The sequence below is a fragment of the Silurus meridionalis genome, chromosome 7 (genome assembly GCF_014805685.1).
Source record: "Silurus meridionalis isolate SWU-2019-XX chromosome 7, ASM1480568v1, whole genome shotgun sequence".
Taxonomy (NCBI): domain Eukaryota; kingdom Metazoa; phylum Chordata; class Actinopteri; order Siluriformes; family Siluridae; genus Silurus; species Silurus meridionalis.
Genome location: NC_060890.1, coordinates 17,395,882 through 17,423,859, shown reverse-complemented (window position 1 = coordinate 17,423,859; position 27,978 = coordinate 17,395,882). Strand labels below are relative to the sequence as shown.

The 27,978-nt window shown below is 39.5% G+C and overlaps 1 protein-coding gene across 1 annotated transcript; it reads left to right on the top strand.

Annotated features, from left to right (window-relative positions):
• The first annotated feature begins 35 nt into the window (after positions 1–35).
• Positions 36–27,978, top strand: tmem94 (transmembrane protein 94). The gene is given in 33 exon segments (XM_046853920.1): positions 36–169; positions 2,600–2,885; positions 7,255–7,374; positions 7,464–7,591; positions 8,564–8,700; positions 8,801–9,009; positions 9,159–9,310; positions 10,744–10,846; positions 10,927–11,013; positions 11,127–11,243; positions 12,820–12,876; positions 14,779–14,883; positions 15,090–15,263; positions 16,080–16,298; positions 17,117–17,423; positions 18,154–18,327; positions 18,415–18,517; positions 18,665–18,691; positions 18,693–18,871; positions 18,994–19,175; positions 20,145–20,280; positions 20,404–20,519; positions 20,645–20,744; positions 21,001–21,109; positions 21,197–21,386; positions 21,883–21,960; positions 22,106–22,191; positions 22,367–22,448; positions 23,382–23,527; positions 23,619–23,704; positions 24,104–24,197; positions 24,946–25,134; positions 25,254–27,978. Coding segments are annotated over 32 exon segments (4,089 nt in total). The 5' UTR covers positions 36–169; positions 2,600–2,861; the 3' UTR covers positions 25,327–27,978.

Here is a 27,978-nt window from a genome sequence, read left to right as displayed (position 1 = left end):
TAAGTTTTAGCTTCCGGGAACTCCCGCCCTGCGTTTAGAGTCTGTAACATGGCCGCTCGGAGGGAGTGGATGGAGTACGAGGTTTTGCGGACAGATACACAGCGTTAGTTCGGCTCTGAGACTAACGGATGATCCTACGGTCTTATTCACGATGTAACTACTCTGTTCGGTAAGTTGACACTATTAGCAGAAGCCTGTTTTGCTCGCTTTGTCGTGCCAACGCTGCGTCTAGGAGTAGTTTATTAACCCTGGAGCTCAGAGGTGCAGCTCGCTAGCTGTGGGACACAGAGGGCAATACGTCCAAACTGCGGCGTGTTCGCTGTCTAAGGACACTTTATAGGTGATGAAATAACGTATATGTTGTGCACTAAATAGTAAACAGAGCCCCGTTTGGGATACGACCACAGCATGGATATTAATACTACAGTGTCCAACCAGCAAAAGGAAAACAAATCTGATAACGTATTTTGTGCGTTTTGGTCGCTTATTAAAAGTGTTTAAAGTATTTTATTTAAGGTGGAGGCTGGAAATATTTATCGTCTATTTCTATAACTAGCTTGTCATATAACTAGCCTGTTCGGTTGCTGGAGTGATTGTCCTGTAACATTTAGATTTACTGTTAAAGCTACATAGTATTAAGTGATATGTGTAGGTGCTACACCTGGCCAGATGTGCACTGGATATAAAAAGAAACATCTGGTTTATAAACATGTTGTAACTTATACTAATAACAATCCAGCAAATCTTGACTAGTTAGTAAATAATGTGTCTGATGACCTCTTCCTGATCTTGTCTGTGCTCATTGTTCAGGTTTATGTAAATATATTATAATGCAGTAATAGTTGGTTGTAGTTGGAAAGTATGGGAGTATTGCATTCTATGAAATGCAATTTTATTTATTTCAAGTATATACAGTCATTATCTGCTTTATTCAGAGCCCCTGTACAGGCCTGCATGTATTTTCACAATGCATAAAAGCATTCAGTTACACTTGACAAGCATCTTCGAATGTTCACATCACACAGAGGAATAGTGAAAAAGTGTGACTTTCATCATAGAGTTGTTGGTTGTAGGAGACGTGCGGGTTTGAGTATTTCATAAACCGAAGATCTTTTGGGATTTTTACAAACAGTCTCGAGATCAGAGATGCCCAAACTTTATCGTATGCCAAAAATCAAACTTGATTGAGGACCATGTAAAAAAAATAAATAAATAAATGTTGTTATACAAAAGATTATATGAAAATAAACATTGGCGTATATCCTCTTATTTATGTTAAAATATTAAATAAATAGAAAACATGAATCTTCCATCTGGTTAAGTATTGCAGTTTTATTTTAGAAGTTCTAGTTCAGTGAAACTTGGACTACAACGAGAAACAATCCGATTTATAGTACGATAGTTTCCAAAGCCTAACACAGCTATTCAGTGACCTCTAACACATGAGAGTCATGAAGCTGGTCTGTATTTAGTTTCTCCAAATGGCATTTTTCCACTTCTTATTTCCCTCTCTTCTTATATTTGGCATCACATCAGTTTGGGCGTCTCTGCTCTGGAGTTTACACAGAATGGTGTTAATAACAAAAAAAAACCAGGACAGATAACTCAAAACAATCACTCTATACAAGCATCTCAGCATGCACAAAGCATCTCAGCATGCACAAAGCATCTCAGCATGCACAAAGCATCTCAGCATGCACAGTCGCCTTGTGGTGGATGAGCTTTAACAGTGGAACACTCTGGGTACCCTCGCGTGAACCACAAAGATTCTGTGTATTCTTGGTTTCATCGTACTTTTGCTGCCAATGTTTCTTCGATGGCTCTGTCCTTCATTTTCTCCGTCATGCCGTTCTGGACGTTTCATGGCAGTTTTGTGCTGCACGGTTCTGTATTGTTTGCTTTCCCGATCTGTAAATGTTTTACTGTCATCACATGGGGTTATTTCTTTTGTAGCACAAATGTGTGTGTGTGCGTGCGTGTAGTCGTGCAGCAGTCGGTTGTGTGCCGCTCCAGCGTGGAGGCAACGTATACACGTGCATGCACAAGTAAGAGAGTGCTTAGTGAAAGTCTTTCTTTCTCTCTCTCTCTCTCTCTCTCTCTCTCGTCCGTGGATGAGACAAAGGGTAAACATTTTCCTAAGCACTTGATATGCAAATATTAAGTGAACATACTAGAGCCAAGTGTTCACTGGGTAACTATACGTTTAAAATAAGAGTCTGTGCTGCTTGTATGAGGGTCTTTCCTGCATGTTGGGGATCTTCCTGGCGGCACAGATCGCAGGACAGAACTTGTTTCAATGCATGTTGCCTTCATACTTCAGATTTTTGGCATAACTTTGCAGTAAAAGTGTGCTGAGAATTGTCTTCTTGGCTTTTTAGATGTCTGTATCACATGCTGGATTCGGACCGCTTCTGTTTGGGAAGTGGGATCTCTCCCGTTCTCGAAGTGGATCTGGAATTTGTACTTTTAGGAAGACATCGCTTTTCATAACATTTGAATTTTAAAGATTATAAGCTAAATGTTGGCTCATTTTTGGCTATGTGAATTACATTCAATTGCCAGAGCTGATGTCCTTTTGTTTTTTTTTATTCCTCCACAGGGAAGCAGTTACGGCCCGTGGGAGTAATTCTGGCTCGTAATAAAGCCCTGTAGTGGAAGTAGAAGCAGCAGCTGAGGCCGACGTTCGCTGCATACGCCCCGTCTCTCAAAGCGAGGCTGCTCTTTCTCCTCTCACACTGGCAGCACAGTTAGGTTTTGAGTTTGACGGCTGGCAGACGCGTGTACGAGCAGCGGAACGGGACTCGGGCCTGACCACCGGTGCCGCCTCTCCCACGGAGCATGGTGAGAGCGCGCGGGTCACCATGGAGCTCCATGATAAAATGCAGGTAGGTTTTAGATTCGCCTTTTTTTCAAAGCAGCTCACAATTTAGGTGTCTAATTGTCAGCAATTACTCAAAGGACCAACAGGGGCAGCTTGACTGTACTGAGATTCAGCTCATGACTTACTGATCAGCAATTCAGATCACTGTACTTTCTCTGATACCTGATTTTACAGTGTCTGTGTGTAACCTTCCGCGAAGCAGAGGTTCTGTATTGTTTGTTGATTTGTTATTATGAGAAAAATCTCGTGTCCTTAATTGTTATTGAATTGGAATTTTTGTCCAGCGAAATTAAACTTTTAAATAATAAAAAAAAAAAAAATATATTTTTTATTTTTCCCCCCTGGTTACTTTTCTCTGTTTGGAACATTTAGATTAGTAGTTTGTGCCATGTTTGCGAAAAAATACATTACTGCAGATTAATAAATGAATAAATGAACATCGTGCACCGAATATTCAGCATTTATTTGCAGTGTGAGGATACAAAATTACAGTAACACAGTTTAGATTGGTTTTAATAAAGAGAACTGGACTGTGCCTTTAATGACACTGCGTCCTGTTCGGGGCCTCAGAAAACGATTCATCTACGAGTTGTGGTCTTAGAATAAATATGCCATACAGACTAACAGCAGTTTTATAATAACACCAAAAAAAAATGTTATATCACACGACTTGTTCTTTGATCTCTAAAATCATTGTATTTTCATAGAACATGAAAAAAAGATGTATTTCAGAAAAAGTTATTTGGAGGTTTTAGTTGGTAGTTTTTAGAGGATGTGCAAAATTGTGGATTGATTGGAATTGTGGAAATGCAAATCGACATGCCTTTAGACCAACTTATGCTGAAATGTCAACAATGTATTTTATCACCATATCTATTAGTAATGGTATAAAATTCAATGTGTAGTTTGCAAACGTACATTAAGTTGTTGCAGCCCTTATATATATATATATATATATATATATATTAGGGCTGCAACAACTTAATGATACAATTGCTAATAATTGATAATGGAATTCGTTGCCAACTAATGCCATTATCAATTAGTTGAGCTGCGCAAGTTACGTGTTTGCGTGACGGTAAGATGCCACGGCTGCTTGCGAAATGGTGCAGAGTACAGGGTCAACCGGCAGCAGGAAATAATGTGCGTCACAAGTCATCCAAGGCATGGGAGCATTTTATATTAAACTCAACAAAGAACACTGTAAACTGCAAGTTATGCAAAGCGGAGCTTGTGTTGTATGGAAGTACCACAGTGATGCACGAGCACAAAAAAACGCACTGGAGTCTGGATGAAGGCGAAACCTCAACAGAGTGTGGAAAAACTGTATAATCCTCCTGGTGTGAAATTGGTATCGTTTTATCGAGTGCTATCGTGTAAAATGTTTGTTCGCTATTTTCGGGACAGTCTCACTGGTTCTGGTGTGACTCGTAAGCATCAGGTTGCGCAATCAGCTCGCTCGCAACGGTGATGGATTCGATTAGGGCTGCAACGAACGATTATTTTGGTAATCTATTAATCGGGGCGATTTATTTAAAATCCCGCATGCACACTTTAGCAAGCAGCCATTATAAGCTTTAAAAATGTCTTAATTAAAAATAGCTCGACTCAAGACGTGGCTTTTGCATTTTTTAAGCACACTTTTATACACAAATACCCTGAATAAGGGTTTTATATAGTTATAATAAGCAAAACAGTAAAAAAAAAATTCTTTTATATCCGACAAAACAATCGTCCGATTAATCGATTATCAAAATAATCGCTAGTTGCAGCCCTAATATGTATTTGAGATATATCTGCTGAAGTGATTGTTCCTGGTCACTTTCAACTACTAACATGATGAAAGTAGATAAAAAATTATTTCATAGTATGAAGCGAGAATCTTTCTAATGATCTTGCAGGGAAATGAATCTCATCTCTAATTAAGGTGTGCTCCTGAAGCTCTGGATCAGTTGTATTAATCCTCAGCTTGTCATGCTACTGCTTGTTGATTGAATTCTGAGCTGTTAAAAGGTAAAGCAGTAGAGCTGAAAGCTCAGTCTGGGACACAGGGGTCACTGAGGATGCTGCCAGTCCATCATTTGCTTTCCAGCTCACAGCGGCGCCGCTGAGACAGCAAAGTGCTGCATTTGCTGATATGAGTAAACGTTTGCTATGCAGAGGCGTAAGGGCTTCTTTTTTGTAGCCTGTCTGAGGCTTCCTCTGCCGTCTGTCCGTGTCCGTGCTCACGTTAAAGTTTAAATTAGAAAAAAAAACATTTTAAACATAGTTTAACGTAGTTGACAGTCGTATTTTACAACACTGCACAATAGGTTTGTACCAGGGGAAGTTTTGACATCGTGAACGTTTTGCTTGGGCTTATCGCTCAGCGGCAGACACGTGGTGGCTGGACCTTATAGTCTGTATGCTGAAACAGCATCATGCATTATTCAGCAGCCTTCCACTTTGCCCAACACCCTGTCCTGACCTACACACACACGCTGGCACACACAGTGTTGCGTCGGCTTAACAGCCTCACCCACTTGGCCATGACCCTGAAAGATTTAATTCTCTTCTGGAAGGATAATGTGAGAGTAGGATGTGTGACGTCCTGTCGAAAATGTGTGCATGTTATTCGCCTCAATTGTCTGTATGTCCATGTTTTTCAATGAGGAGGGCACAATCCACCTCGACTGTTTATAGGGTTTGCATATGTATGTAAGAGAGGCAACAAAAGAGTGAGCGAGGGTGTAAGGAGCCTAGATGGACATCAAACCTGCAGATGTTTGCACATCTTTCATTCTTTTTGGTTTTTAACTCCACTCTCTCTCTTTAGCTGCTGTGGGAAACCGTCGTGTTTATTTATAGACGGTTGCTCCGTGGCTCCAGTGTGAGCAGGGCTAATACACAAGTGGGAGTGCGATTTCCGATCCCAGCAGTGCCTGATGCAGTTGTCCTTAGGGGCAGTGGTAGTCCAGTGGTTAAGGCTCTGGGTTACTGATCACAAGGTCAGCGGTTCGAACCCCAGCACAGCCAAGCTACCACATGGTACGGCGCCCCTATCAGCTCCAGGGGCGCCGTACCATGGCTGACCCTGCGCTCTGACCCCAGCTTCCAGATGAGTTGGGATATGCGAAAAAACTAGAAATTTCCCCACTGTGGGACGAATAAAGGTTAAATTATTATTATTATTATTATTATTATTATTATTATTATTCAAAGTCGCGCAAGAGGATACTGTGGGAACGCACTCTCCTCTTTCTGGCCTTATCAGGCAGTGAGCTTTTTTTCCCTTTTTTTTCCCCCGTTTCCTTGTAGCTTTGCTCCCGCAATGAAAAGAACTTCCTGACATGTGCATCGAAATTCAATGCATGTTCAATAATGCATTGCAGCATCGAATTGCAAATGCAGTTGCTGTGCTCTCTTCATACCAGACGTGTTCGATTTGTTTTCAATTTTGCATCAAATCCTATGTTATTTTATATGTCAAATCTTTGTCATTCGATTTTGAATACATTGAGAACAGGCTGACTAAAGAGTTTCACTCACCAACATGAATAAATAATGCTAAACTCTCACACACTCTTCTGAAAGCCTGTGTAACTTCCCAAACAGAGAATGTTCATCCATGTAGATAAAGTGCTGCTTGCAAATAGTGATGAACTCAACCCATGGGCTCGTTTTGTAAAGTGGTCTAAAATATGAAAATGTACTGTGTAATGTATGCCTGGACAGTATTTTATCGCTTTGTATTATTATAATTTTGTTTCTTTGTTAAATTGTTTTATAAATGCTACCTAAGAATCAAGAATAACTCTTTTTGATATGTATTTTCTTTAGATATGTATGTAAAATATATGGACTTTTGTCAGCACCTGACAATGAGATTCAAATGTGCTGTTTGAACATCCCATTCCACATGTAGTGTTGTGTACATTTGTGGAGATTTGAAGCTAGGTACTGTTGTAGGGTCAACCCAGTTCATCCTAAAGGTCACTCAAGGCCACGCAAGATGTTCCATTCAACTGGCTTATATTGTGCGCCTGGGCTTCCTAGTTCAGGTGAAGTCAAATATAGATGCTACTGCTACCAAATACTTATACAACAGTGTGCCTCCATCTTTCTTGTAACAGTTTGAGAAAGCGCCACATATGGCTGGGAAAGGCAGGTGTTTCAATGCTTTTGTATCTTGGAATTTTCTTCAAGGCATAACTTATCAAACTATGCTATCGAATAGTTCCCGAAATACCATCCCTCATTTTTTGTAATTTTTCCCTCGGTGTAAGAAAAATGTAAGTCAATTATTCATGTGAGTAATTAGACATGATTTAAGTGGATCATTAAACGTTATGATGGATGTAATTCTATGTGTGCTATTACGGTTTTTATTTAAGGAGGATGGAGTGACAGCACTGGGTCTGACCACGGCCCAGGCTTTAGGAACACTCCGGGATCAGCTCTCCAACCTTCTGGAGCAGCATCAGAAGCCCAGCCAGCGTAGATGCACCATCAAGGTAATTCACTCCAGGACTGCTCTGTTTTGCACGAGTGTGTATGACGGATCTTTGTGCCGCTGGTTTCAGCTATATTTTGATTTACGCAGGAGCTGTGGGCAAAGAGTTTCCTCCACCATAACGACCGTCACTCCTGTTTCCATTGGCCTGGAGCTGCTTTCACATTGCTTGTAGTGATTGGTTTACTGTGCTGCAAAGACAAGCAGCCAAAGGGCAGGTGAGTTAGGTTGAGGGGGTGTCTTAAATCCACCTGCTTCTGGGTGCTAGAATTACTATAACAAACACAAGCTAGGCCACCGATTGGATCATAACGTGGGTAAATATGGACTAAATATGGGCACCCAGTTTATGTAGGAAAGCGTGCATCATACCAACTGTAAATAAGCAGGTTTTACTTTTCTGCAATAGCAGTACTTCCGGATAACGGCTTGCTTACACAAATGTTCGAAATTTACCACAAAAATTCGACATATTTAAAAGATTCTGGTTTCCACATTTATATTGTACTTTTTTGCCCAAAATCTGTCACACAAACATCTTGAATACAGTCAAATGTATCTATTATTCTTATGATTAAGATTATGGTTATACAAATAAAATAAGAAAAAAAAAACATATTTAAAGCTCAAATACCTCAAAAACACATTATTTAATCTTGCAGTTCTTTTCGTTCTTTTGACTGATAATTCCAAAAGCTTCAAAAGAGCGAATATGATGTGCGAATGTAGCTGCATGATTTAAGTGCATATGGGTTCGAGTTTCATAAACCTCGGTTGTGTTTATCGCAAACAAATAATAAAAAATGCTATTAATGAAATATTGGATCAGTTTACTAAATTCAAGCTGTTTCTAATGATCGCTGATGCATGATTATTTTTTTAACCTTGTATTTCTTTAATTTCTAAGTTAAATACTACCATAAAAACATTTTTATTATTTATACTTTTTTTATTAATAATTTTTTTAACCATTTTTAGCTTGTGTTTATCAGTGTGTTGATGGACACATCAGTGTTTCTAATTGAATTCATGTCCGCTCTGTTTTTGAAATGCACTATACTGTTAATATGGTCTTTTTACCATATTGAGTGAGGGCTGATTTTTAGACACTCAGACCCCAAAAAAAACCAAAATGTTCGGATTAGATTTTTAATACGTGATTGTTTTTAAATTGTCCTCTGTCTTATCAGCGATGGCATAGAATTGGTGAATGCAGGAGCGCTCTTTCTCCTGCTCCTGCTTAACCTCGTCCTTATCGGACGTCAGCAGAGACTGAAGAAGAGCGAGATGGTGCGGCGGCTGAAATCCATCATTTCGGATCTAAACAGTAGGGATTGGTTTAAACTTTTATATTATACCATCAATAGATTCTATGAAGGAACCTGGAAGAATTCACAGAGCTGATATTTTGACTCAATCTTTATTAGATCACTTGGAAGGAAGTGAAGGACAGCCAATCCGATGGGCCTCTTCTCGATACCCTGACCTGTACACACCGTCCTCGCCATCTTGGTGTTTGCACTGGACCTACCGTGATGAGCAGTTGGTTAATCTTCCTGTCAGCTTGTTGGTGGAAGGCGACATCATTGCACTCAGGCCAGGCCAGGAAGCATTCGTCTCTCTTAGAGGCATTAAGGTGATTTTTATGATAGTCTCCAATTTCCTGTGGTTCACAGAGGCTTTGTGTGTTTGCTGATGTGATCTAGTGATATAACAAACATATCTCTCCTTGGTCGTGTGACATGACCTTCCCTGCCTCTCTTACTTTCACATGCCTCTTCCTAGGATGATGAACACATTGTGCTGGAGCCCGGAGATCTGTTTCCACCGTTCTCCCCTCCTCCCTCTCCTCGAGGAAATAATAGGAAGGGACCGCACAGCCCCCAGAAGCACCGCCTCTTCAGGGTGGTGCGCACCCCCATTCTCGACAATATCAGGTCATTTCCAACAGGAAACAAGGACTAGTGCATTCATTATATTATTCCTATTAATCTTGATGTGCATGTCGGAATGTTTTTGTTCAAATGCTTGTGTTTTTTAGTAGAGGTTGTGTGTGTGTGTGTGTGTGTGTGTGTGTGTGTGTGTGTGTGTGTGTGTGTGTGTGTGTGTGTGTGTGTGTGTGTGTGTGTGATTGACATTGGTTAAAATTGTTACAGGGTGTTTTCAAGTCAAGTTTATTTCTATAGCGCTTTTCACAACAGACATTGTCTCAAAGCAGCTTTACAGAATTTCAGGTGGAAGATCAGGTGAAAAGAAGGAGAAGATCAGGTGAAGAGAAGGAGAAGATCAGGTGAAGTGAAGGAGATGGAGAAGATCAGGTGGAGAGAAGTAGAAGGAGATGGAGAAGATCAGGTGGAGAGAAGGAGATGGAAAAGATCAGGTGGAGAGAAGGATAAGATCAGGTGAAGTAAAGGACATGGAGAAGACCAGGTGGAGAGAAGGAGAAGATCAGGTGGAGAGAAGGAGAAGATCAGGTGGAGAAAAGGAGAAGATCAGGTGGAGAGAAGGAGAAGATCAGGTGAGGTGAAGGAGAAGAAGAAGATCAGGTGGAGAGAAGGAGAAGATCAGGTGAGGTGAAGGAGAAGGAGAAGATCAGGTGGAGAGAAGGAGAAGATCAGGTGAAGTGAAGAGAAGATCAGGTGGAGCTTACAGTTTGTACACTGAAAGCTAGCTCTACGCTGAGCAGGCATAATATTATGACATTTTAACATTGTGAGCGGTGAAGTGAAGAACACTGATTATTTCTTCATCATGGCACCTGTTAGTGGGTGGGAAATATTAGGCAGCAAGTAAACATTTTGTCCTCAAAGTTGACGTGTTAGAAGCAGGAAAAATGGGCAAGCGTAAGGATTTAAACGAGTTTGACAAGGGCCAAATAGTGACGTCTAGACGACTGGGTCAGAGCATTTTCAAAACTGCAGTTCTTGTGGGATGTTCCCGGTCTGCAGTGGTCAGTGTCTATCAAAAGTGGTCCATGGAACGAACAGTGGTGAACCGGTGACAGGGTCATGGGAGCAGGTGTGGAGCGAAGGCTGACCCGTGTAGTCCGGTCCAACAGACGAGCTCCTGAAGCTCAAATTGAAGAAGAGTAAAGTTATGCCTGATCAGTGGCCATAATTATATGAATGATCCGTGTATATCATGTTCTTGTTCAACCATCTAAGGATTTGTCTTGCAATATCTGCATGGATACTAATATAACATTGAAGGAGCTTATGTGGAGTATGTGGTGATTTAAGATATTATAAACTGACTTGGCAAGATTTGTTTGTTTGAAATGTTCATGCTGCATACAGTGAGCATGTGCCATGAGATTATATCATACATTTATCTTGGGTCTGTTTTAATAACCTCCTCTCCCCCCAAACAGGAACAGTCTCGAACTCGCGCTCTCACGACCACTCACGGCTCTTGATAACGAACGCTTCACGGTGCAGTCCCTTATAGCCAAGTTTGCCTGCCCTGCTGTGCTGGTAAGTCAAAAATAATCTTCTCGAAATACATTTTTAATGCTATTAATATATTTCCAAAAATTATTATTTTTTTTTCCTAGGTGGCATTTTTTACTGTGAATACAATCCGCTATTTTTGCGGGACTCCCGGTTTAACTCCAGGGCAATTCAACTTCTTTCAGCTGCAGGTGAAGCTCCAGTTCTCTGCTAGTCCTAGATGAGTTCACAGGGCTTCTCTATTGTATTAGAATGCATTAGTGTAATTATGATTATGGTTGTTCTCTCACCCTGTGGTATGTAGATGATGGGAGTGCTGCCCATTCTACCTCTGCTGTTTCCTGTCATGTGGGTTTTGGTCATCGCTTACGGAGAGGCGCGAGTGTTAGCAGAATTCAGCCGCAGCTCTCCGACAGGCCTGGTGAGCTCCAGTCATTGTTTTGATTCACTAACACCTGATTCTCGGTGATATAAACGACTCGGGCGTGATACTTTCACTTAATAAGCGTTAACCAATAGTGCCACTAGTATTCGGCTGTGTGGCTGTATTAGATATATTATAGTATACAACCAAAAAAGTGGTGGCTGGGTGTTCACAAACCTTTGGCTGTATATGCATGCATCAGGATTGACAGTGGTGTCTCCTTGATAACAAAAACACTTCAAGTGGATTGGAATTGTGAAGTCTGTTTTTATGTTATAAGCCAAATAGAATAACATCCTAAGAGCTCCACTACTGAGCATCATATTAGGGCACAGTTAGAATAATGGCATTCACATTAGGTTCATTGTGATTAGTCAAAGGTTTGCATTTTACAGAAAGCTGTTGAAGATCGCAATTCTCTCTTTATAGGCATACCAGTATCTCATCTAACTTCAAAAATGTAAATAAATAATAACACATGACCACATGAAATCCTTTATAAAGCATGCTATAAATGCTGGATTCATATAGTTTATAGTTAATTTAATGTTTACAAAACAAAATAAATAAAATGACCAGCATATTGACAAATATCAAATTAAAATTTTGTTTGTCACATACACATTTATACAGAGTATGACAATCGAAAAAATCGAATATAGGATTAAAAAAAAAAAAAAAGTTACAAATAAAAGCCATGAAATAAGGTTAAGATTAAAATAGTTATAAATGAACCTTTTATTTATTTATATATATATATATATATATATATATATATATATATATATATATATATATAAAAAATATTGCCAGAAGTACAGATTAAAGTGATGCAGTGTGATTTGTCTTTAAAGTGCCTATGTGCTGGTATAAGGTGACATAAATGCAATGGAAAGGTGAGACCGAGAGAGAAGTTTAGGTACTAGTTTCTGAGTGTCTCCTGGTTTAGACACCGAATGGCCTGCAGGAAGAAGCTCCTACTCATTCTCTCTGTGTTTGCTTTCAAGGAGCGGAAGCTAGGGGCATTGGTACATTTGTACTTTATCACCCCCTCATGATGTGGTCCAGGTCAAACCAGAAACATTGTAATACAGAACGGAAATAGAAAAAGCAGTGTCTAGTTGATGATAGAATTCCGATAATCAGACTGAGATCAGGAAAGTAGGTTGGCCGTGTCTCTCCTGTCACAATCTATTTTCCATTAAACGTATTTTGCTGGACTGTAATACTTATGCACATTAATTTTGTTGATTCTTTTGAAAAGTTTTTTTTTTTTTTTTTATCAAGTTAATCCTTAAAGGATGTTGTTTAAAGTTTTTAGCAAAAAATGAATCTTAAACATCTTTTTTTTTTTTTTTGTATAACTAACCTGGCTTTTGCTCCAGCTCCTCAGTAACAGAGCCCCTGCACGGTGTATGTGGCGTGCACATTGATTTTACTAGATTGATTGACTAGATGATGAATTCAGCTTAGATAAGCAGCAGGAAGGATTAGTGTTCCATGAGAGCAAAGGTGAGTGACGAGACTCTGGCGTCTCCAGACAGGATTTAATCCGCCTCTTCTCTCGTCCCAGCTGGCTAAGTTCTCTGAGGACACTCTAAGCAGCTACACGGAAGTGGTGTCCTCCCAGGTACATCCTCTGTATTCCTCCTTCTCACCCTCTCCTCCCCCCCTGCTCTGGATAGAACCACCATCACCACCACGAGCCTTACATATTCATTTATTTTCTTTCCTTTTTACTTAGCCATTGCTTATGTATTTACACGTAAACATTGGCTTACCATATTTTCTGGACTAAAATAAAGGTGTAGGGGAAATGATTTAATTACAAAATCTAACTTGCTGTTAGTAGATTGTCTGTTTTGAAGAATTAAGACTAAAATGGCAGTATTTATTAAATCAAACTCATAAGACTGTAAGATCAAACGTATTATTTGTGCTTTACAGTAAACACGAATACCCGAAAGCTGTTTAATCGAAAGACAAAGGAATTATTTCTCACCTGTAGTAGTAGAGATTACCGTTACTATAGCAACAGTGATCTGACCGACAATAATAAAGTTTTCAGTTCAGAAGACAATACGGCACAGCGCTTACAGGACAAAAAATAAACAACTCTACTCCAGTAGATATGTTGAAAACGTTGTATTCTCAGAAGCAGATGGAATTTTGAGAAGTTTGTTCCAGAACGGCTGGAAAATATGGTAATCTTACACTGGTATTTGTTTCTGTTTTGTTCATTCATTCCTTTTGCTTGTGTAATGTTTATCTTTCCATCTTGCCCAACTGATATTGCCATACTAAGGGCTAAAGTTTTATAAGGTGTGTTTTGTTGATTTATTTTAGCTTGTCGTTTTGGTGCTCATGCAGGTCCTGCACCAGTCACACTCACACTCTGCATGATTTTGTCCCGTTCTCACTGCTGCCTGAACGTCCTGAGATGACAGCATGGGAATGAGCTGTCTGTCATCACATTACTTTGAGTTGGTTTACATTCATGTGATTTTTTTGCATGAAGTTTTTTATTATTATTATTATTATTATTATTATTATTTGAAAGGTTCTGGTGATGGTCTTAATGCATGAATAGATAGATGGACTTGTATTTGTGCAGTATTGTTGGGTTTTTGGCATCTTCATCCTCATCTTATATGGTTTTGCTGCTGCAGTCTATTGAAATGTATGCACTTGTTGATGTTGCATGAAACATTCAGCATAGGTATATTAGGTACTGTATTTTTAATAGGTGTATTTATTCATTTTATTTTTGTAAAATGCAGTGTCTTCATTTGTTTAAAAACTCTCATGCTTTCACATTCGTGAACTTGGTTTGGTATAGCAGATGTTTACCTTATAAACCTTGTCCCATGCTTCTTTTGTAAGTTTTCAATTAAGAAAAAATAAATAAAAAATTAAGTGGCCATGTGGTGTGTCATTAAGCAGTGGATAATCAGCAGTCATTCATTCTGTCATTCATTTTAGTAATTACTTCATCCTGGTCAGATGCTGGACTTCAATCTATCAAAGAGCACCGTACACATTCGCACACGTAATCATACCCAGGCCCAGTCCCTCTACCAGCATGCATTTGGGAGAAAACTAGAGAACTCAGAGGAAACCCACAGGAAAATATGGAAAACAGCAATCTGAGTGGGAGTCCTAGGACCTTCTCTACTAAAAAATAAATAAATAAATAAAAGTTGTTCATAAATTTTACAACGTTAATGTTACAAATTTAGTATAGAAATCAGAGTCGGTGTGAATATTGTGTTGGCATATATATGGAAGGGGCCGATTCATTATGGTTTCCCCTTCACCAGCCTAATCGGTCCTTCTGTATCAGGTTTGTTCTGCAGATTTGTTGAAGGCAGGTGCATGCATCTCTTATAATTCGAAATGAGTGAGTCCGCTGTATAAATCTAGATGATGTTAATGGGGCATATGTTTTTTTTTTTTTTTTTGTTTGTTTTTTTATTGTATTTTCTCTGCAGAGTGAACTGACCAATCCAAAACTGTGTGTGTCTGCGTTTAGGAAATGCTGCGCTGTGTGTGGAGACACTTCGTTGGTGTTCTGAAAGGAGAGTCTCAGACACTGTGTTATACCTCGAGCCTGCTGCGCAACCTGGGTTCAGTCACGGTCAGTGCCTCCTTCTGTCTCACACCGTTAGAAAAAATTCAACTTAACTTGCACAGATTGCTTTTTTTCATGAACAATGATTTTGCTTTTCCATGCGGTATGTTTTCTTTAAGTCACTAAAGAAACTCATTTTTGTATTTTTCACAAATGTTATGTTTTTTTGTTCTGACACGGAAACTGAAAATTGATGTGTGTCACCATTGCAGGTTCTATGCTGTGTGGATAAGCAGGGTGTATTGTCCTGGCCCAACCCTAGTCCAGAGACAGTCCTGTTCTTCAGCGGGCGTGTTGAGCCGCCGCACGACAGCCAGGACGATCTCCGAGATGATCTGTCGGTTAACTCTTTGTGTCGTACTGAAGGAGAGGACGACAGAGATGAGGTAAATGTTAAGGCATGAACTGTATAGTGAGATCTATATCAGCACATGGTTCTTACGCATTTTGGAAAAGTATGGAAAAAAGTATGGAATTTGATTTGAGTGATTTCCAGGTCTGGATTATAATTTTTTTTATTATTTATTATTTTTTTAAAGGACACAAAAATATTGGTGTTTTCGTACTTTTTAATTTGTAAAAAATATTGCGTATAAAAGAAAGGCCACACTTTTGTTTTCCCAAAAGTTTCTTATCCACACTGAAACGTCTGAAAATGCTTAAGTCCCAGTCCCCAGGCTCCCTCGTGGCTGTGGGCATGAGCAAACCGTAAGACGCTTCGACCTGCGCCTGGTGTTTATTTACTTTCCGGCTCTTTGAAACGTAGCGGTACTGACTAAAAACTCTGACTGAAACGTTGATTGAAAACACAGCCTCAGTGTGGACGGATGGCCAAATATGCATTTTCAACTGAAAGCGTATTCGTGTTGAAATGGCCGAATGGTGTGGTTAATCTTAGCGCTGCCAGAAGAACAGCTCTAGACTGGAGCTGCACAGCTGTGATTAGTTGTTACGTAGCGAGGCAGCAGTTGCAATGACATTACAGTGACCCCGATCATGTGACTAAACACATGGAATTCATCAGAGATTCTGACTACGATGGTGAATATGGTCTTAAAAATCTTTAGGGAAGTCTGGAAAAGTATGGAATTTTCAAATGTAAATGTATAAGATCCTTTATGTTGGTTTAAAAAGCTGGGGATTGTTGTGTTGTTCGCAACTGATTTTTATTTTTTCTGGCTTGTGATCTGCCATCTCTGTAGGCTCAGGAGGGTGAGGCGCTCCTCAACGTGCACACCTTTGAATCCGTCGTGCATCAAGTTAATGAGCAGGAGTCCAGCGAGGTGTCGCAGAATACAGCCCGCTCGTGTGACGTGCACCGAACACGCCGAGGTCCTCAAACCGCACGCTCCAAACACCCATCAGGCTCTAATGTCAGCTTCAGCCATGACACTGAGGGGGGAGAGGAGCTAAGCACTCAGGTGTTTTTATATTTATGAATTATTTTAGCTCTGTAGCTCTGCACTGTCGACTGTGGATCTGTAGTGTGTTGCAGTGGCTGGACCTTGGATGTCATTAATTCTTGCATAAATGTCTGGTATTTACAATAGAGTCCAAAAGTCGCAAGTAGGAATGACCTTTGTCAGGTCATATTTTGCAAAATTGCTATTATGTCATGTATTATTTCACTAAAGTGCTGCAGCTATCGGTTATTTTAGTAATCGAGTATTACATAGATTATTCCATAGGTTAATCGAGTAATCAGATAAGAAGAGTTTTTTCTTTGTTAAAGAGAAATACTAAATATACAAGAGAAAATAAGACGTTTGTTTACTTTTTAGAAAAATTTACATTTTTATTGTTAAATTTGCATATAGGAATTTCTGTGTAAACTTTAAACCCATTTAGTGCATTATTTGGCATATTACATTAAAATGCAAATGTAAATAAAAAAAAAATAAAAAATCTTCTCGCGCCTCGCTTTTTATCTTCCCGTTCAGTAAATTTTCATTCTCCGGCGTCTTCTTTGTTTACCAGTCCAGAGTTTAGCAGGTGGTACTCAGTAATAACGGTCCATGGGGAAACACCCTGCGCCGTGTGGAGTTAATGATCAAAATGAAGTTTTTTTGTATTCGAATTACTCAAATTACCAGAGGAATTTTTTCAGCTCTAGTTCACTAATGTGAGCCCATAAGGGCGTTTTTTTTCTTTATTTCTTTATTTATTTGATTCAGTTGATTAGCTATAGACTTTTTCCCATACTGTAAATTTTTCTAACATTTCTTTTGTGTGTCAAAAGCTGTGCGGAGATGATCTGTGCGAGGCGGACGACTTTGTGTGTGACTATCATCTGGAGATGCTGAGTCTGTCTCAGGACCAGCAGAACCCTGTCAGTATTCAGTTTGACGACTCGGGTTGGCAGGCCCACCTGTCCTCTCTAAAGCCGCTGGGATTGAACATCATGTTAAACCTGTGCAACGCTCCAGTCACTCAGCAGCTGTGCCGCTTCTCAGACCACCTGTCCAACTTGGCACTGCAGGAGACTCATGGGGCGGTGCTTCCTGTGCATGTTCCCTGGGGCCTCTGCGAACTGTCTCGCCTCATAGGTGAACGTGTTAACTTGTACGCACAGAAGCATTTCAGCACTGTTACTGCACTGGTGAAGAAATACGAAGTAGCACAGCACATATTAATGTACTTTAATATACACTATATTGCCAAAAGTTTGCGGACACCTGGTCATAAGTACAGTATGTGCTTTTTGAGCATCGCATTCCACATTTAGTCCCAATGCGCCCTTATAATTCCCTCCACTCTTCTGGGAAGATGTTGCCCTAGATTTTGTTGAAGGTGTTAGTAAAGTCAGGTACTGATGTAGATGATGTGAATAGGGCCTGGGGTGTAGTCAGTTTTTACATTCATCCCAAAGGTGTTCAATAGGGTTGAGGTTAGAGCTCTATAGGTGGAGATCTTCCACCCAAACCCATGCAAAGCATATCTTCATGGAGTTCGCTTTGTGCACAGTGGCGTCGTCATGCTGGAACAGTTTTGGGTCTCATAGTTAAAGTGAAGGGAACGTTTTATGCTTTTGTGCATCCAAAGACACCACCAATTGTGTGCCTTCAGGTTTGAGATAACAGTATGGGAAAGAACCACATATGGCTGGTAAAGTCAGGTGTCCCAATACTTTTGCCCATATAGTGTTGTCCTAGATTGCATCAAATTGAGCTCTCTATTCATTTGTTTTACCAGTTTTATGTTTTATTTAGTGTTTAAAACATACATTTTAATTAGAGCTCTTTGTTTTGACTATTATCTGCTGCTGATCTTGTTAAGGTTTTACTCCCGGAGCACGAGAACTCTTTAACCAGGAGAACCATTTGGCTTTGTACCAGCTGCCTAACGGAGACAAGGCGAGTGAGACGTGCACGCGCCGCGTTCAACATGTCACCAAACGCCAGCCGCCTATTAGTCATCTGATCAGCCTTCTAGTGCGAGAGAGCACAACCAGTGAGCAAACTTTAGCCTCTGTCTGTTTCCTGTTTTTTTTCTTTTTGCTCTGGTCATTTCACTAATCTTTTTTTTTTTTCCTTCCAGATAATGTACAGATGCTCTCCCACGGCTCAGCTGACCTCATCCTGGAGGCCTGCACTGACTTCTGGGATGGCACTGACATCTACCCCCTCTCTGGCTCTGACAGGTCAAGACACACACACACACACACACACACACACACACACACACACACACACACACACACACACACACACACAGTCAATCTGTGTTCATGTGTATATAAAATCGCCTCATACAGAATAAGGAGTAGTTTTTTTTTCTTCCCCTACAGGAAGAAGGTTCAGGATTTCTACCAGCGCGTGTCTGTCGGGTTACTGCTCTGCATTTGCATATAAACCAATGCAGGTAGCACTGTCGGTCCAGCTAAACGGGAAGTGTGTGGAGCTGGCGCCTGGCCCAGCACTCTTCTCCGGAGTGGAGCTTCCCAGCACTACGCCCATTAAACACAGTGGCCGCCGCAACAGCTGGAGCTCAGACGGTGAGAGAGACGGAGAAGTAGTTTTTTAATCTCTCTTAGGGCTGGCAATAAAATGACCAAAAAAACACAAATATCTTTTATTTTAATTATTATTATAATCACCTTCATTTTCCATGTTTCAGAGGGGATAGGGGAAGGTTTGGAGAAGGAGGACTGTGTCCAGGCTTTAAGCGGACAGATTTTCATGGGCATGGTGTCGTCACAGTTCCAGGCCCGCTTGGACACGGTGCGGCTAATTGAGAACCTGGTGGGAGCCTGCATCCGATTTGTTTACTTCTCCAGAGAGGACGAGCTGCGCAGCAAGGTACCGTCAAGCACCAAAACTACCAGTGTTCAGCAAAACTACATTCACTAATGTTGAATGCGATTCCCTTTGGATCAGAGATAATATATGGTAGTCATTATTAAAACTAGGTCTACAGGCTCCCGAGTGGTGCGGGTTTAAATCCCATTTGCGGTGACTCCACAAGTCGTCCAGGAAACACCTACTTTGTTTGGTAGTTCTTGTGTAATAGGGCAGAGCTAGCAAACAAGCAAATAAATTAAAGAATTAAATATTAATAAACAAAAGGAAAGAACAGAATGTGCAAAAACAAATTAAACAAAATACAGTATTTAAAAAACAAAATCATATGTCTAAGATTTCTATACAAATTCTCAGCATCATCCCATGAATCCCGTATATATCGATTTCTTCCAATCCACCTGATTCTCTTCAACTGGAGACCAGTGAGGATGGTTCCACATGAACAGCCTAAAGATCTATTTAGTCACTGAGCAACTGAAGAAATACAAGGATGGATTTGGACTGTAATTAATATATACAGTCTGCTACAATCACATAGGACTGGAGTTTGCATGAAAAAACCTCAACAGTAATGGAACTATAAGGAATAGACATTAGTGCATCCCAGGTTAGGATGGGTTCACAATATAGTCTGGTTCCTCTCAAGGTTTCTTCTTCATACAATCTCAGAGAGTTTTCCTTTGCCACTGACGCGACCGGCTCGCTCATTAGAGACAAACTTATCGGCACTAATATATGAATTCTAATGTTATTGCATTTTTATTTCTGTAAAGCTGCTTGGGACAATGTCCATTGTTAAAAATGGACAAATATACAAATAATCCTGAATTGAATTGAATATAACTTAATTGTTATTATTATTATATTCCTATAATAACCAAAACTCTGGGGAAATCTGAAGCTTATAATTGCAATGATTTGGAGGTTTTATTTTTGTGTGGCTTCGTGTGGAATTTGTGTGTGTAGGTATTTGCAGAGAAGATGGGTTTGGAAACGGGTTGGAACTGTCACATCTCTCTGACCCCTAACGGAGATGGCCATGGTGATGGAGCTCCCTCTAGCCCTAGTCAGACAGGCTCTCTACGTGATGATCTTCTGCCAGGTATTCAAAATTGCTGAAAGCTGCGTTTGAAGTACTGAACACAATTGCATTTAGCTAGATCAAATTATTTGGTTAAAATTTGAACTGTTTAGATGGATTTTAATTTACTGTCCATTTGCATAGATTCCCGGGATGATGCTGAGGGGCCTTTACTTGCTGAGGATGAAGGCCAGTCAGATCTCGCCAGCTTCCAGGCTACAGAGAGCGATGTTCCCAGCTTCCTCGCTGACGGCAATCGAGTAGGCAGTTTCCCTTTCTGCTGTCTGAAGTGCTTGGTTGAAGAACTGGCAGACTTTATCCACCTGAAAGAATCAAACTTTCTTCTTTTGTTTTTTTTTTATTTGTTTGTTTTTTCCTGCTGTAGGCTAAGCTGCCTCGTGGCATCCATCAGGTCCGTCCCCACCTGAAGAACATTGACAATGTGCCACTGCTTGTGCCTCTTTTCACTGACTGCACTCCTGAAAGTGGGTCTCTCTCTTCCTGCAGCAATATTATTGTTTATCACTGTAGAAAAATCGCAATATTTGACTTGGTGTGTGAATTTAGTATAAGTAGGTATGTGTTAAAAATATAAAAAAAAAGTTTTAAGATACATTAATTTAAAAAATATGATGGAAAATATATAAATGGCAGTGGGTTCATAAAAAAAAAAAGATTGCAGTGTTGTGGCCTAAAATTGACATCGTAACTGTCACCTGTTACCTTTCGGGTGCATTACAGCCATGTGTGAGATGATGAAGATAATGCAAGAGAACAGAGAGGTGACATGCTGTTTGGGGAGCTCAGCTAACTTCCGTAACAGCTGCCTGTTCATACAGAGTGATCTCAGGTCAGTCAGCATCTTTTTTGAAATTTTTGAATAATGTGCAGAAAGTCGTGTTATATATTGTGTGTTTTTGTGCTTGTTTGACTTCAGTATCTCTCTGGATCCTCTGTACCCATCTCGGTGCTCTTGGGATATGTTTGGCTATGCGTCTGGCAGTGTTGTGAACGAGGAGATGGAGGAACTGACCCCTCTGCGGCTTAGTTCTCATCTCAACAGCCTCAGCTGCTCCGTCTCCTTACACCAGGGAGAAAGTTTCAGTCTGGTCAAGCTAATAGAGCAGGTAACACATGCTCAGTTGTGCACTTCAGCTGTGTATGACTTCACAGGAAGTGTGTTTCCTCTGCTGTAATTTTCACAAAGACAATCAGTGGAATCTGGCCGATTAAAGAAATGAAAGAAAAAATTACAGGTTGTTTTATTTAAATAAATGTATAATGAACTATTAGCAGTGGAACTCACTTGAATAGAACCTGTCTGACAACATGTGGTATATTTGTGGAATATTAAAATCAGCTTTAAAAAAATATATTTTTGAATAATATTCTTTTTCACAGCACTATACATAAACTGTGTGAATAAATGGCAAGAGAAATTTGACCCACATAAACAAGTGTTCATTTCCTTTATTTATGGAAACTTTTGGGACACTTTGTATACAAATGCTCACTGCAGCAAAACCGTATTGTTTTGATGTATATTCTTTTCGTGGAAATGGTGTAACATGAAATCAACCATATAAAATGAGAATGAAGTAGTTGTGCATGTTCTTTTTGTAGGCCAGACACACCACATATGGCATTCGCAAGTGCTTCCTGTTTCTGCTGCAGTGCCAGCTCACGCTGGTCATCATTCAGGTAACCACATCTGGCACACCTGCTGCCTGCGAGATCACAGAATAAATGAACAACATTCACGCTTTGACGTGAATTACGTATATTGGCAGTTTTACATGGAGGTTTTGAGTTGGTTTTTTTTAAATGTCATGTTTTTATTTTGTAGTTCTTGGCTTGTCTTACTCAGCTTCCACCTCCACTAAACATTACAGACATTTTGTGGCTCTCTTGCTTCTGTTACCCACTGCTGAGGTGAGAGAGAAAACCGACTTTCTGTCACTGATGCACAAATTGCCATATGCCACAAATTGCAATATGCCAACAGGCTATAACCATTTCAAGTCGAGTCTTGAGTCTTGAGTTGATTTGAAATGGTTATAGCTTGTTGGCATATGGCAGCTAAAGGATTTTACCTGTGTGTCTGCAGTTTGTCCTTCTTGGGGAAGCCACCGGACAACTCTGTGATGGCAGTGGCTACTGGGAAAAACCTGGATGACATCCCTCGTAAGGTTGGTCACATTTTACGAATGGGCACTCTGATTCTGTCTGTACACATAAGGCCTTAACAGTGGTGGAGAGTAACCGAGTAAATGTAAGTGGCTGTTTCACGTATCTGTACATTTCCTGAAGTATTTTACTTAGGAGACTTTTTACTTTAACTTCACTACATTGCAAAGAGTATATGACCTTTTACTTAACTACATTTTGCAAAATTAGTCGTTTTCTTTTTATTTATGAGTGGATAAAAGCTAAACTGGTCAAGCACACACCAAGCCGCCAATCACAGTAGAGCAGGTGCTCTGTTTTTAAACTTTTTTGATTGGCGCTTGATGGAATCTACTTATTCACCAACATACAGTTCATCAGTTCAACAGCAAGCAGAACATTTCGAGAGGAATAGATGATGGAAGAATCTCCTGAGAAACTCTCGCAACACCCTTGGGCTTATTTGCATGATTTCTTTGAAGTAGTTAAAATGTTTTGGGCTCATAATATTTTAAATAGATATCAGTGTTCAACTCAATAATATAATTTTATTAATAGATTGTTGTTCGGTGAGTCTTTTTACATAATTTGAGTTGATTAAGCAAAGAGTCTTGTGGCAAAAATGATAATAGGAACATTATAGTCATAATAAATCATAGTACTTTGGATACTTAAGTACATTTAAAGGCAAATACGTTTGTACTTTTACTCCAGTGAAAGTTAAAGGGAGCACTTTTACTGGAGTAAACGTGTTTTTTTTTTTACCTGCTGTACCCCTTCTTTAACTCAAGTTTATTTTTTAACTCATAAATGTGCAGATTAGTCTCAGATTTAGCACAAAATGCATCATACAAGATGTGACTTTACAGTTATTATGCCATTATGACAGTAAAATGAGAATGCTGAGCTTTTAACTTCATTATGCTGACGTGGAATGTATCTTATTCTGTTCCCAGACCCAGCAGTACTTCCTGGGTTGGTTCCTGCTCAAGTTTGGTCTGACAGTGTGTGTTTACTTGCTGGGATTCGGATTCTCCCTGCAGGCAGTGTTGGCTAACTCTGCTAATGACACTGCTAACTGCAGCCACATCTTTACTACATGGTACACACGCTAAACACTTCCGATGGTCACAAACAACGGTGCTTTTATTATTGATGAACAGGTTAATCACCTTTTCTATCTCTGGTTGCAGCTCATCTGAAAAGTGGTTTGAGGAGTTATCTAACGGTCTGCTGCTCATCCAGAAAGTCATGGCAGGGTTCCTGGCTCTGCATACTGGTGAGCCCCAGCAACTGCTTATTATATACATTTATATAATATAAAGTATAAGTATATTATAAGTGAAGTAGGAGTATGCAAAATATATCGTCAACAATAATATTGATTATAACAAGTTTTTAACGATGAACGCTTTGACATTACAGTAAAACCCTATTGTACGAGCAACTAACAGTACGAGCAAACAAAGATACGAGCGACCTTACTCGCAAAATTTTACTCTATTTTAGCAAACCCATTATCGTTATCGGTAAAAATATTGTGATTTTTTTTTTTGGTCAATATCGCACATCCCTATAGTAAAGTAACAGCATGGAGGAACTGTATAATGGTCTACTGTGTATAAGTGATCATCATCTTATCTCTCTCTTTCTTTCTCTCTCTCTTTTTCTTTCATAGTGGTTATTTCTCTGAGCTACGTGCACCGTTCTCAGCCGCTGTGGAGGAAGAATCCTTTCAGCAACACATGGTGGTGTCTCACTGTGCCTCTTGTGTAAGTATATGCGTTTCACATTGCATCTGAATGTGTAGGTGTGTAAATGTGCATGTGTGGGTGGAGAAGGTGACTGGTGTAGGTTAACAGGAAGTCATGTGGTTTTATTTTTTTTTTATCAGTTTTGCTGCTTCCATACATGGAAGTGCTGACTGACTAATAAAAGGTGTGTTGACCTACTTACATGTAATAGAGGAACAAAGCCCCAAAATGAGGTGTGGCTACTAATAACAATAATAACTAATAACTAATTGACAAGTAAAAACGATCATTAACACCTTGACATGAAATCACTTATTTCTGTATTTCTTACTTGGGTCTGAATGTGTTAAATGGACAAACAAGGTTTGAATGGCACTATTTTCTGGTGCCATTATTGCAATTTTTGTTTTTGTAATCGAGTTTCATCCTTTGAACTATCCACATATTCGCATTGGTGCATCGGCATAAGATTTAAAGAAGTGATGCATCGATTTAAAAAAGTGTGCATCGGATGCAAGTTGGCATTTGTATCGCGATGCATTGTTTTTTTTTTAAGATACAGTATTTGCATTTGCATATTTTTTATCCTTATTTTTAGACTTTAATTACAATTTTTATTCTTTATATTTCTATATACTTTCTATAGAACATTTCATTTCTGTTTACATTTTGGACAGTTGTAAAAAGCTTTTCACTACATGTTGTACTCTGTATGAAAGTGTATGTGACAACTAAAATTTGATTTGATTTCTTCTCTCTCTTATAGGCTGTTGGGGCAGGTGGTGCAGGCCATAATTGATTATCATATATGGCAAGACAGAAGTAATATTTATAACGACAAGAAAAGTCAAAGCTTTACATTAAGCCTTGTGCCAATGGAGGTGTGGCTGCTGGTGTCGCTGTCCACTGTGGTGGTGGTGCTCATCAATGAAGCGGTCAAACTGCACGAGATCAGGTACAGAACAGTCGGATCAAGAGAGTAATTGTAATTGTCTGATTAAGAAATACTGGTGCTTAACTGAAACGATTTCTATAATTACTTCTATGCAGTAATATAAATCCTGTTCGTTCCAGGGTACGTGTGCGTTACCAGAAGAGGCAAAAACTCCAGTTTGAGACAAAACTGGGGATGAACTCTCCTTTCTGAGCTGCTGTAACACAAGTCTTTTTTGCTGTAATATCACTGTTCCCAGCGATGAGCCGTGCAGTGAGAAGAGTTGTTTTCTTTTTCTCTCAGTGCCTCACTAACACACACTCAGATCCAGCATTGCTTTAGGACACCAGAATACTGAAACAGAGTCTATTCTTCAGCACTATTTTCCAGGTTACATTTGTTTGTTTTTTTTACCTTTTATAGTGCAAATTATGTGTATGCATAATGGTTTTGGAAGAAAAACCATCATATAGAAGAAAACTATAAAAGTGGGGTAGCAGAACCTATTAAAAAAAAAAAAAGGATTACAGATGGACAATCTTCTTACCATGTAATGTAATGGCCTACAAGACAGGGGTAGAAATTTCTTAAGACACATTATGAAATATAGGATTTTTAAAGAACAGCAGAAGGAACGTGTTGTTTTATCTTCGTACTTTCGCACATTTCTGACACACTTTAATAGTTTCTGCACCCTGTGTCCTTTGAATTGCCGTGCATCACCAGATGCTAAGGAATCGTTCACATAGATTTGAATGTCAACGTCTTTTACAGTTTTGCAAATACCTCATGTCTGATTCTTGCCACAGAGATGGTTTTCAACTTTTTAGCGATCAAAGAAGGCTTGCTTTTCAAACGACACTATAAATATAGCACTGCTTTGAAGTAATGCGCTGACTTGATCTGTGCCATTCAAAATAGGAGCCAAAATTGTACTTACTGATTATCCTTCGATCAGATCAGACAGATCACGTTATCAAATCATTGATCTAAAATTCTGAACTGTAATCATTTCATTTTATTTTTTACTTCTAGCTGGTTTTATATGACAGCCTTGCCATTACTTACATCAGTGTGATTGAATTGATGGCTGTTCTACCTCTTGCTGATTACTGCATCATCTGTGTGGCTTTGTGGTATAGAGCTAATTATCGGAAGTGCAAAAGAACAAATTGAATTTCTTGTCGAGCAAGGTTCTGAATCCTCAGATGAAGTCGCGTGTAAACACATCTGGGAAAAACATTTTGATATAAAGGTTTAAATGGGAATACAGGGGGATTTACCGATCAATATTTAACGATCAATGTTTAAACAAACCAGCATTTCTCCTTCCTTACAGGTAGTATCATATTTAAAGCCAAGCAAAAACTCACTCTGGCTTTAAGAGAATAGCCAATAAATATTGCTTCAGTTTGTCCATCACTTTCTTCCATCTAATTAGTTTTGTCTACATGGACACTATATGGACAAAGGTTTCTGGACACGTGACCATATATGTGCTTTTGAGCGTCTCAATCAACATTCAGTTCTCATTTGCTGTTATAATGACCTCCAATATATTTTGGAGTGTGCTTCTGGAGATTTGTACTCACTCAGCCACGTGGGCGTTAGTAACGTCAGGTACTAATGCAGGGTGCGGAGGCCCTGGGGTGCAGTCAGCATTCCAGTTCATCCCAGAGGTGTTCAATAGAGTTGACATCAGAGCTCTATAGGAGGCCAATCAAGAATTTCCACTCCTACCCATGTAAGCCATATCTTCAAGGGGTTTGCTTTGTGCACAGGCGCATTGTCAAGATCTACTAGTTCAAGCGAAGAGAAAATGTCCTGCTACCGCATCCAATTGTGTGCCTCCAGCTTTGTGGTAACAGTTTGTGGACAGACCACATGTGGCTGGAAAAGTCAGGCGTTCCAGTTCTTTTGTCCATATAGTCTACTTTTAATGTTCTATGTACTAGTTCTCTATCTGAACAACGCATAGTATGGCTTTTTTTTCTTTCTATCTATTATGCTGCCATTTCTCTAGATTGTAAGTGCTTATGACTTATGATTATATACACGACTCCATCTTAATAGTCTTAACCAGGCTTTACGTAACAGTTCCCTGAGCCGAGTTATTTATTTATTTATTTATTGTATGGCGCACACGTTTGCATGCCTTTTATGGAAAGTGCATCATACTTAAGCAGCTGTGGGTCTGAAGCGATGTGTACAGAACATCATGACTCTTCGTGACTCTGTACTCTTTTCAGCTTGTAGGCAGATCTTTAATGCAGAGTTCATACAGATCGTGTATTCAAACCAGGTTTGTTTTCCTGCTACATTTCCACCTCAGGGCGGTTTGAAACGTGCATAAGCATGTGTCTGTATGTCAGACAGGGCAGTGATATCTAACAGGCATTATCTGAACATGGTACTAACTGTTGCTTCAATGCTGGTGAAGAAATGATGGAAGAAGACATTTTGGGATAATCAGCAGAGAAGGTTTTTTCAATGCACTGATCGATTCTGTTTATCGTTATATGTTCTCAGCTTGTGTAATGGAGCATGATTGCACAACTTTTTGTACAGTTATTGATATTTGTCCTCTTTTTTTTAAGTTTAAATCAAATGTAAATGGATTTTTTGCTTACATATATGCATGATTAAGACATTTATGAATGCAATGGTTAGACTTTTTATTTCTTTTTCTTTTTTTAGAGAATGTTGCATCTTGCATGCACCGCAAATGTTGCTAGGGCTTCCATCATTCATATTAGCCTTACCCATCTCTTTGGAAATATGCCCAGTCTCGCTACTGTACAGATATTTGTGCAAATAATGACAAAATAAAAAAATAAAACGATAATGGCTGGTGCCAGCTACTCA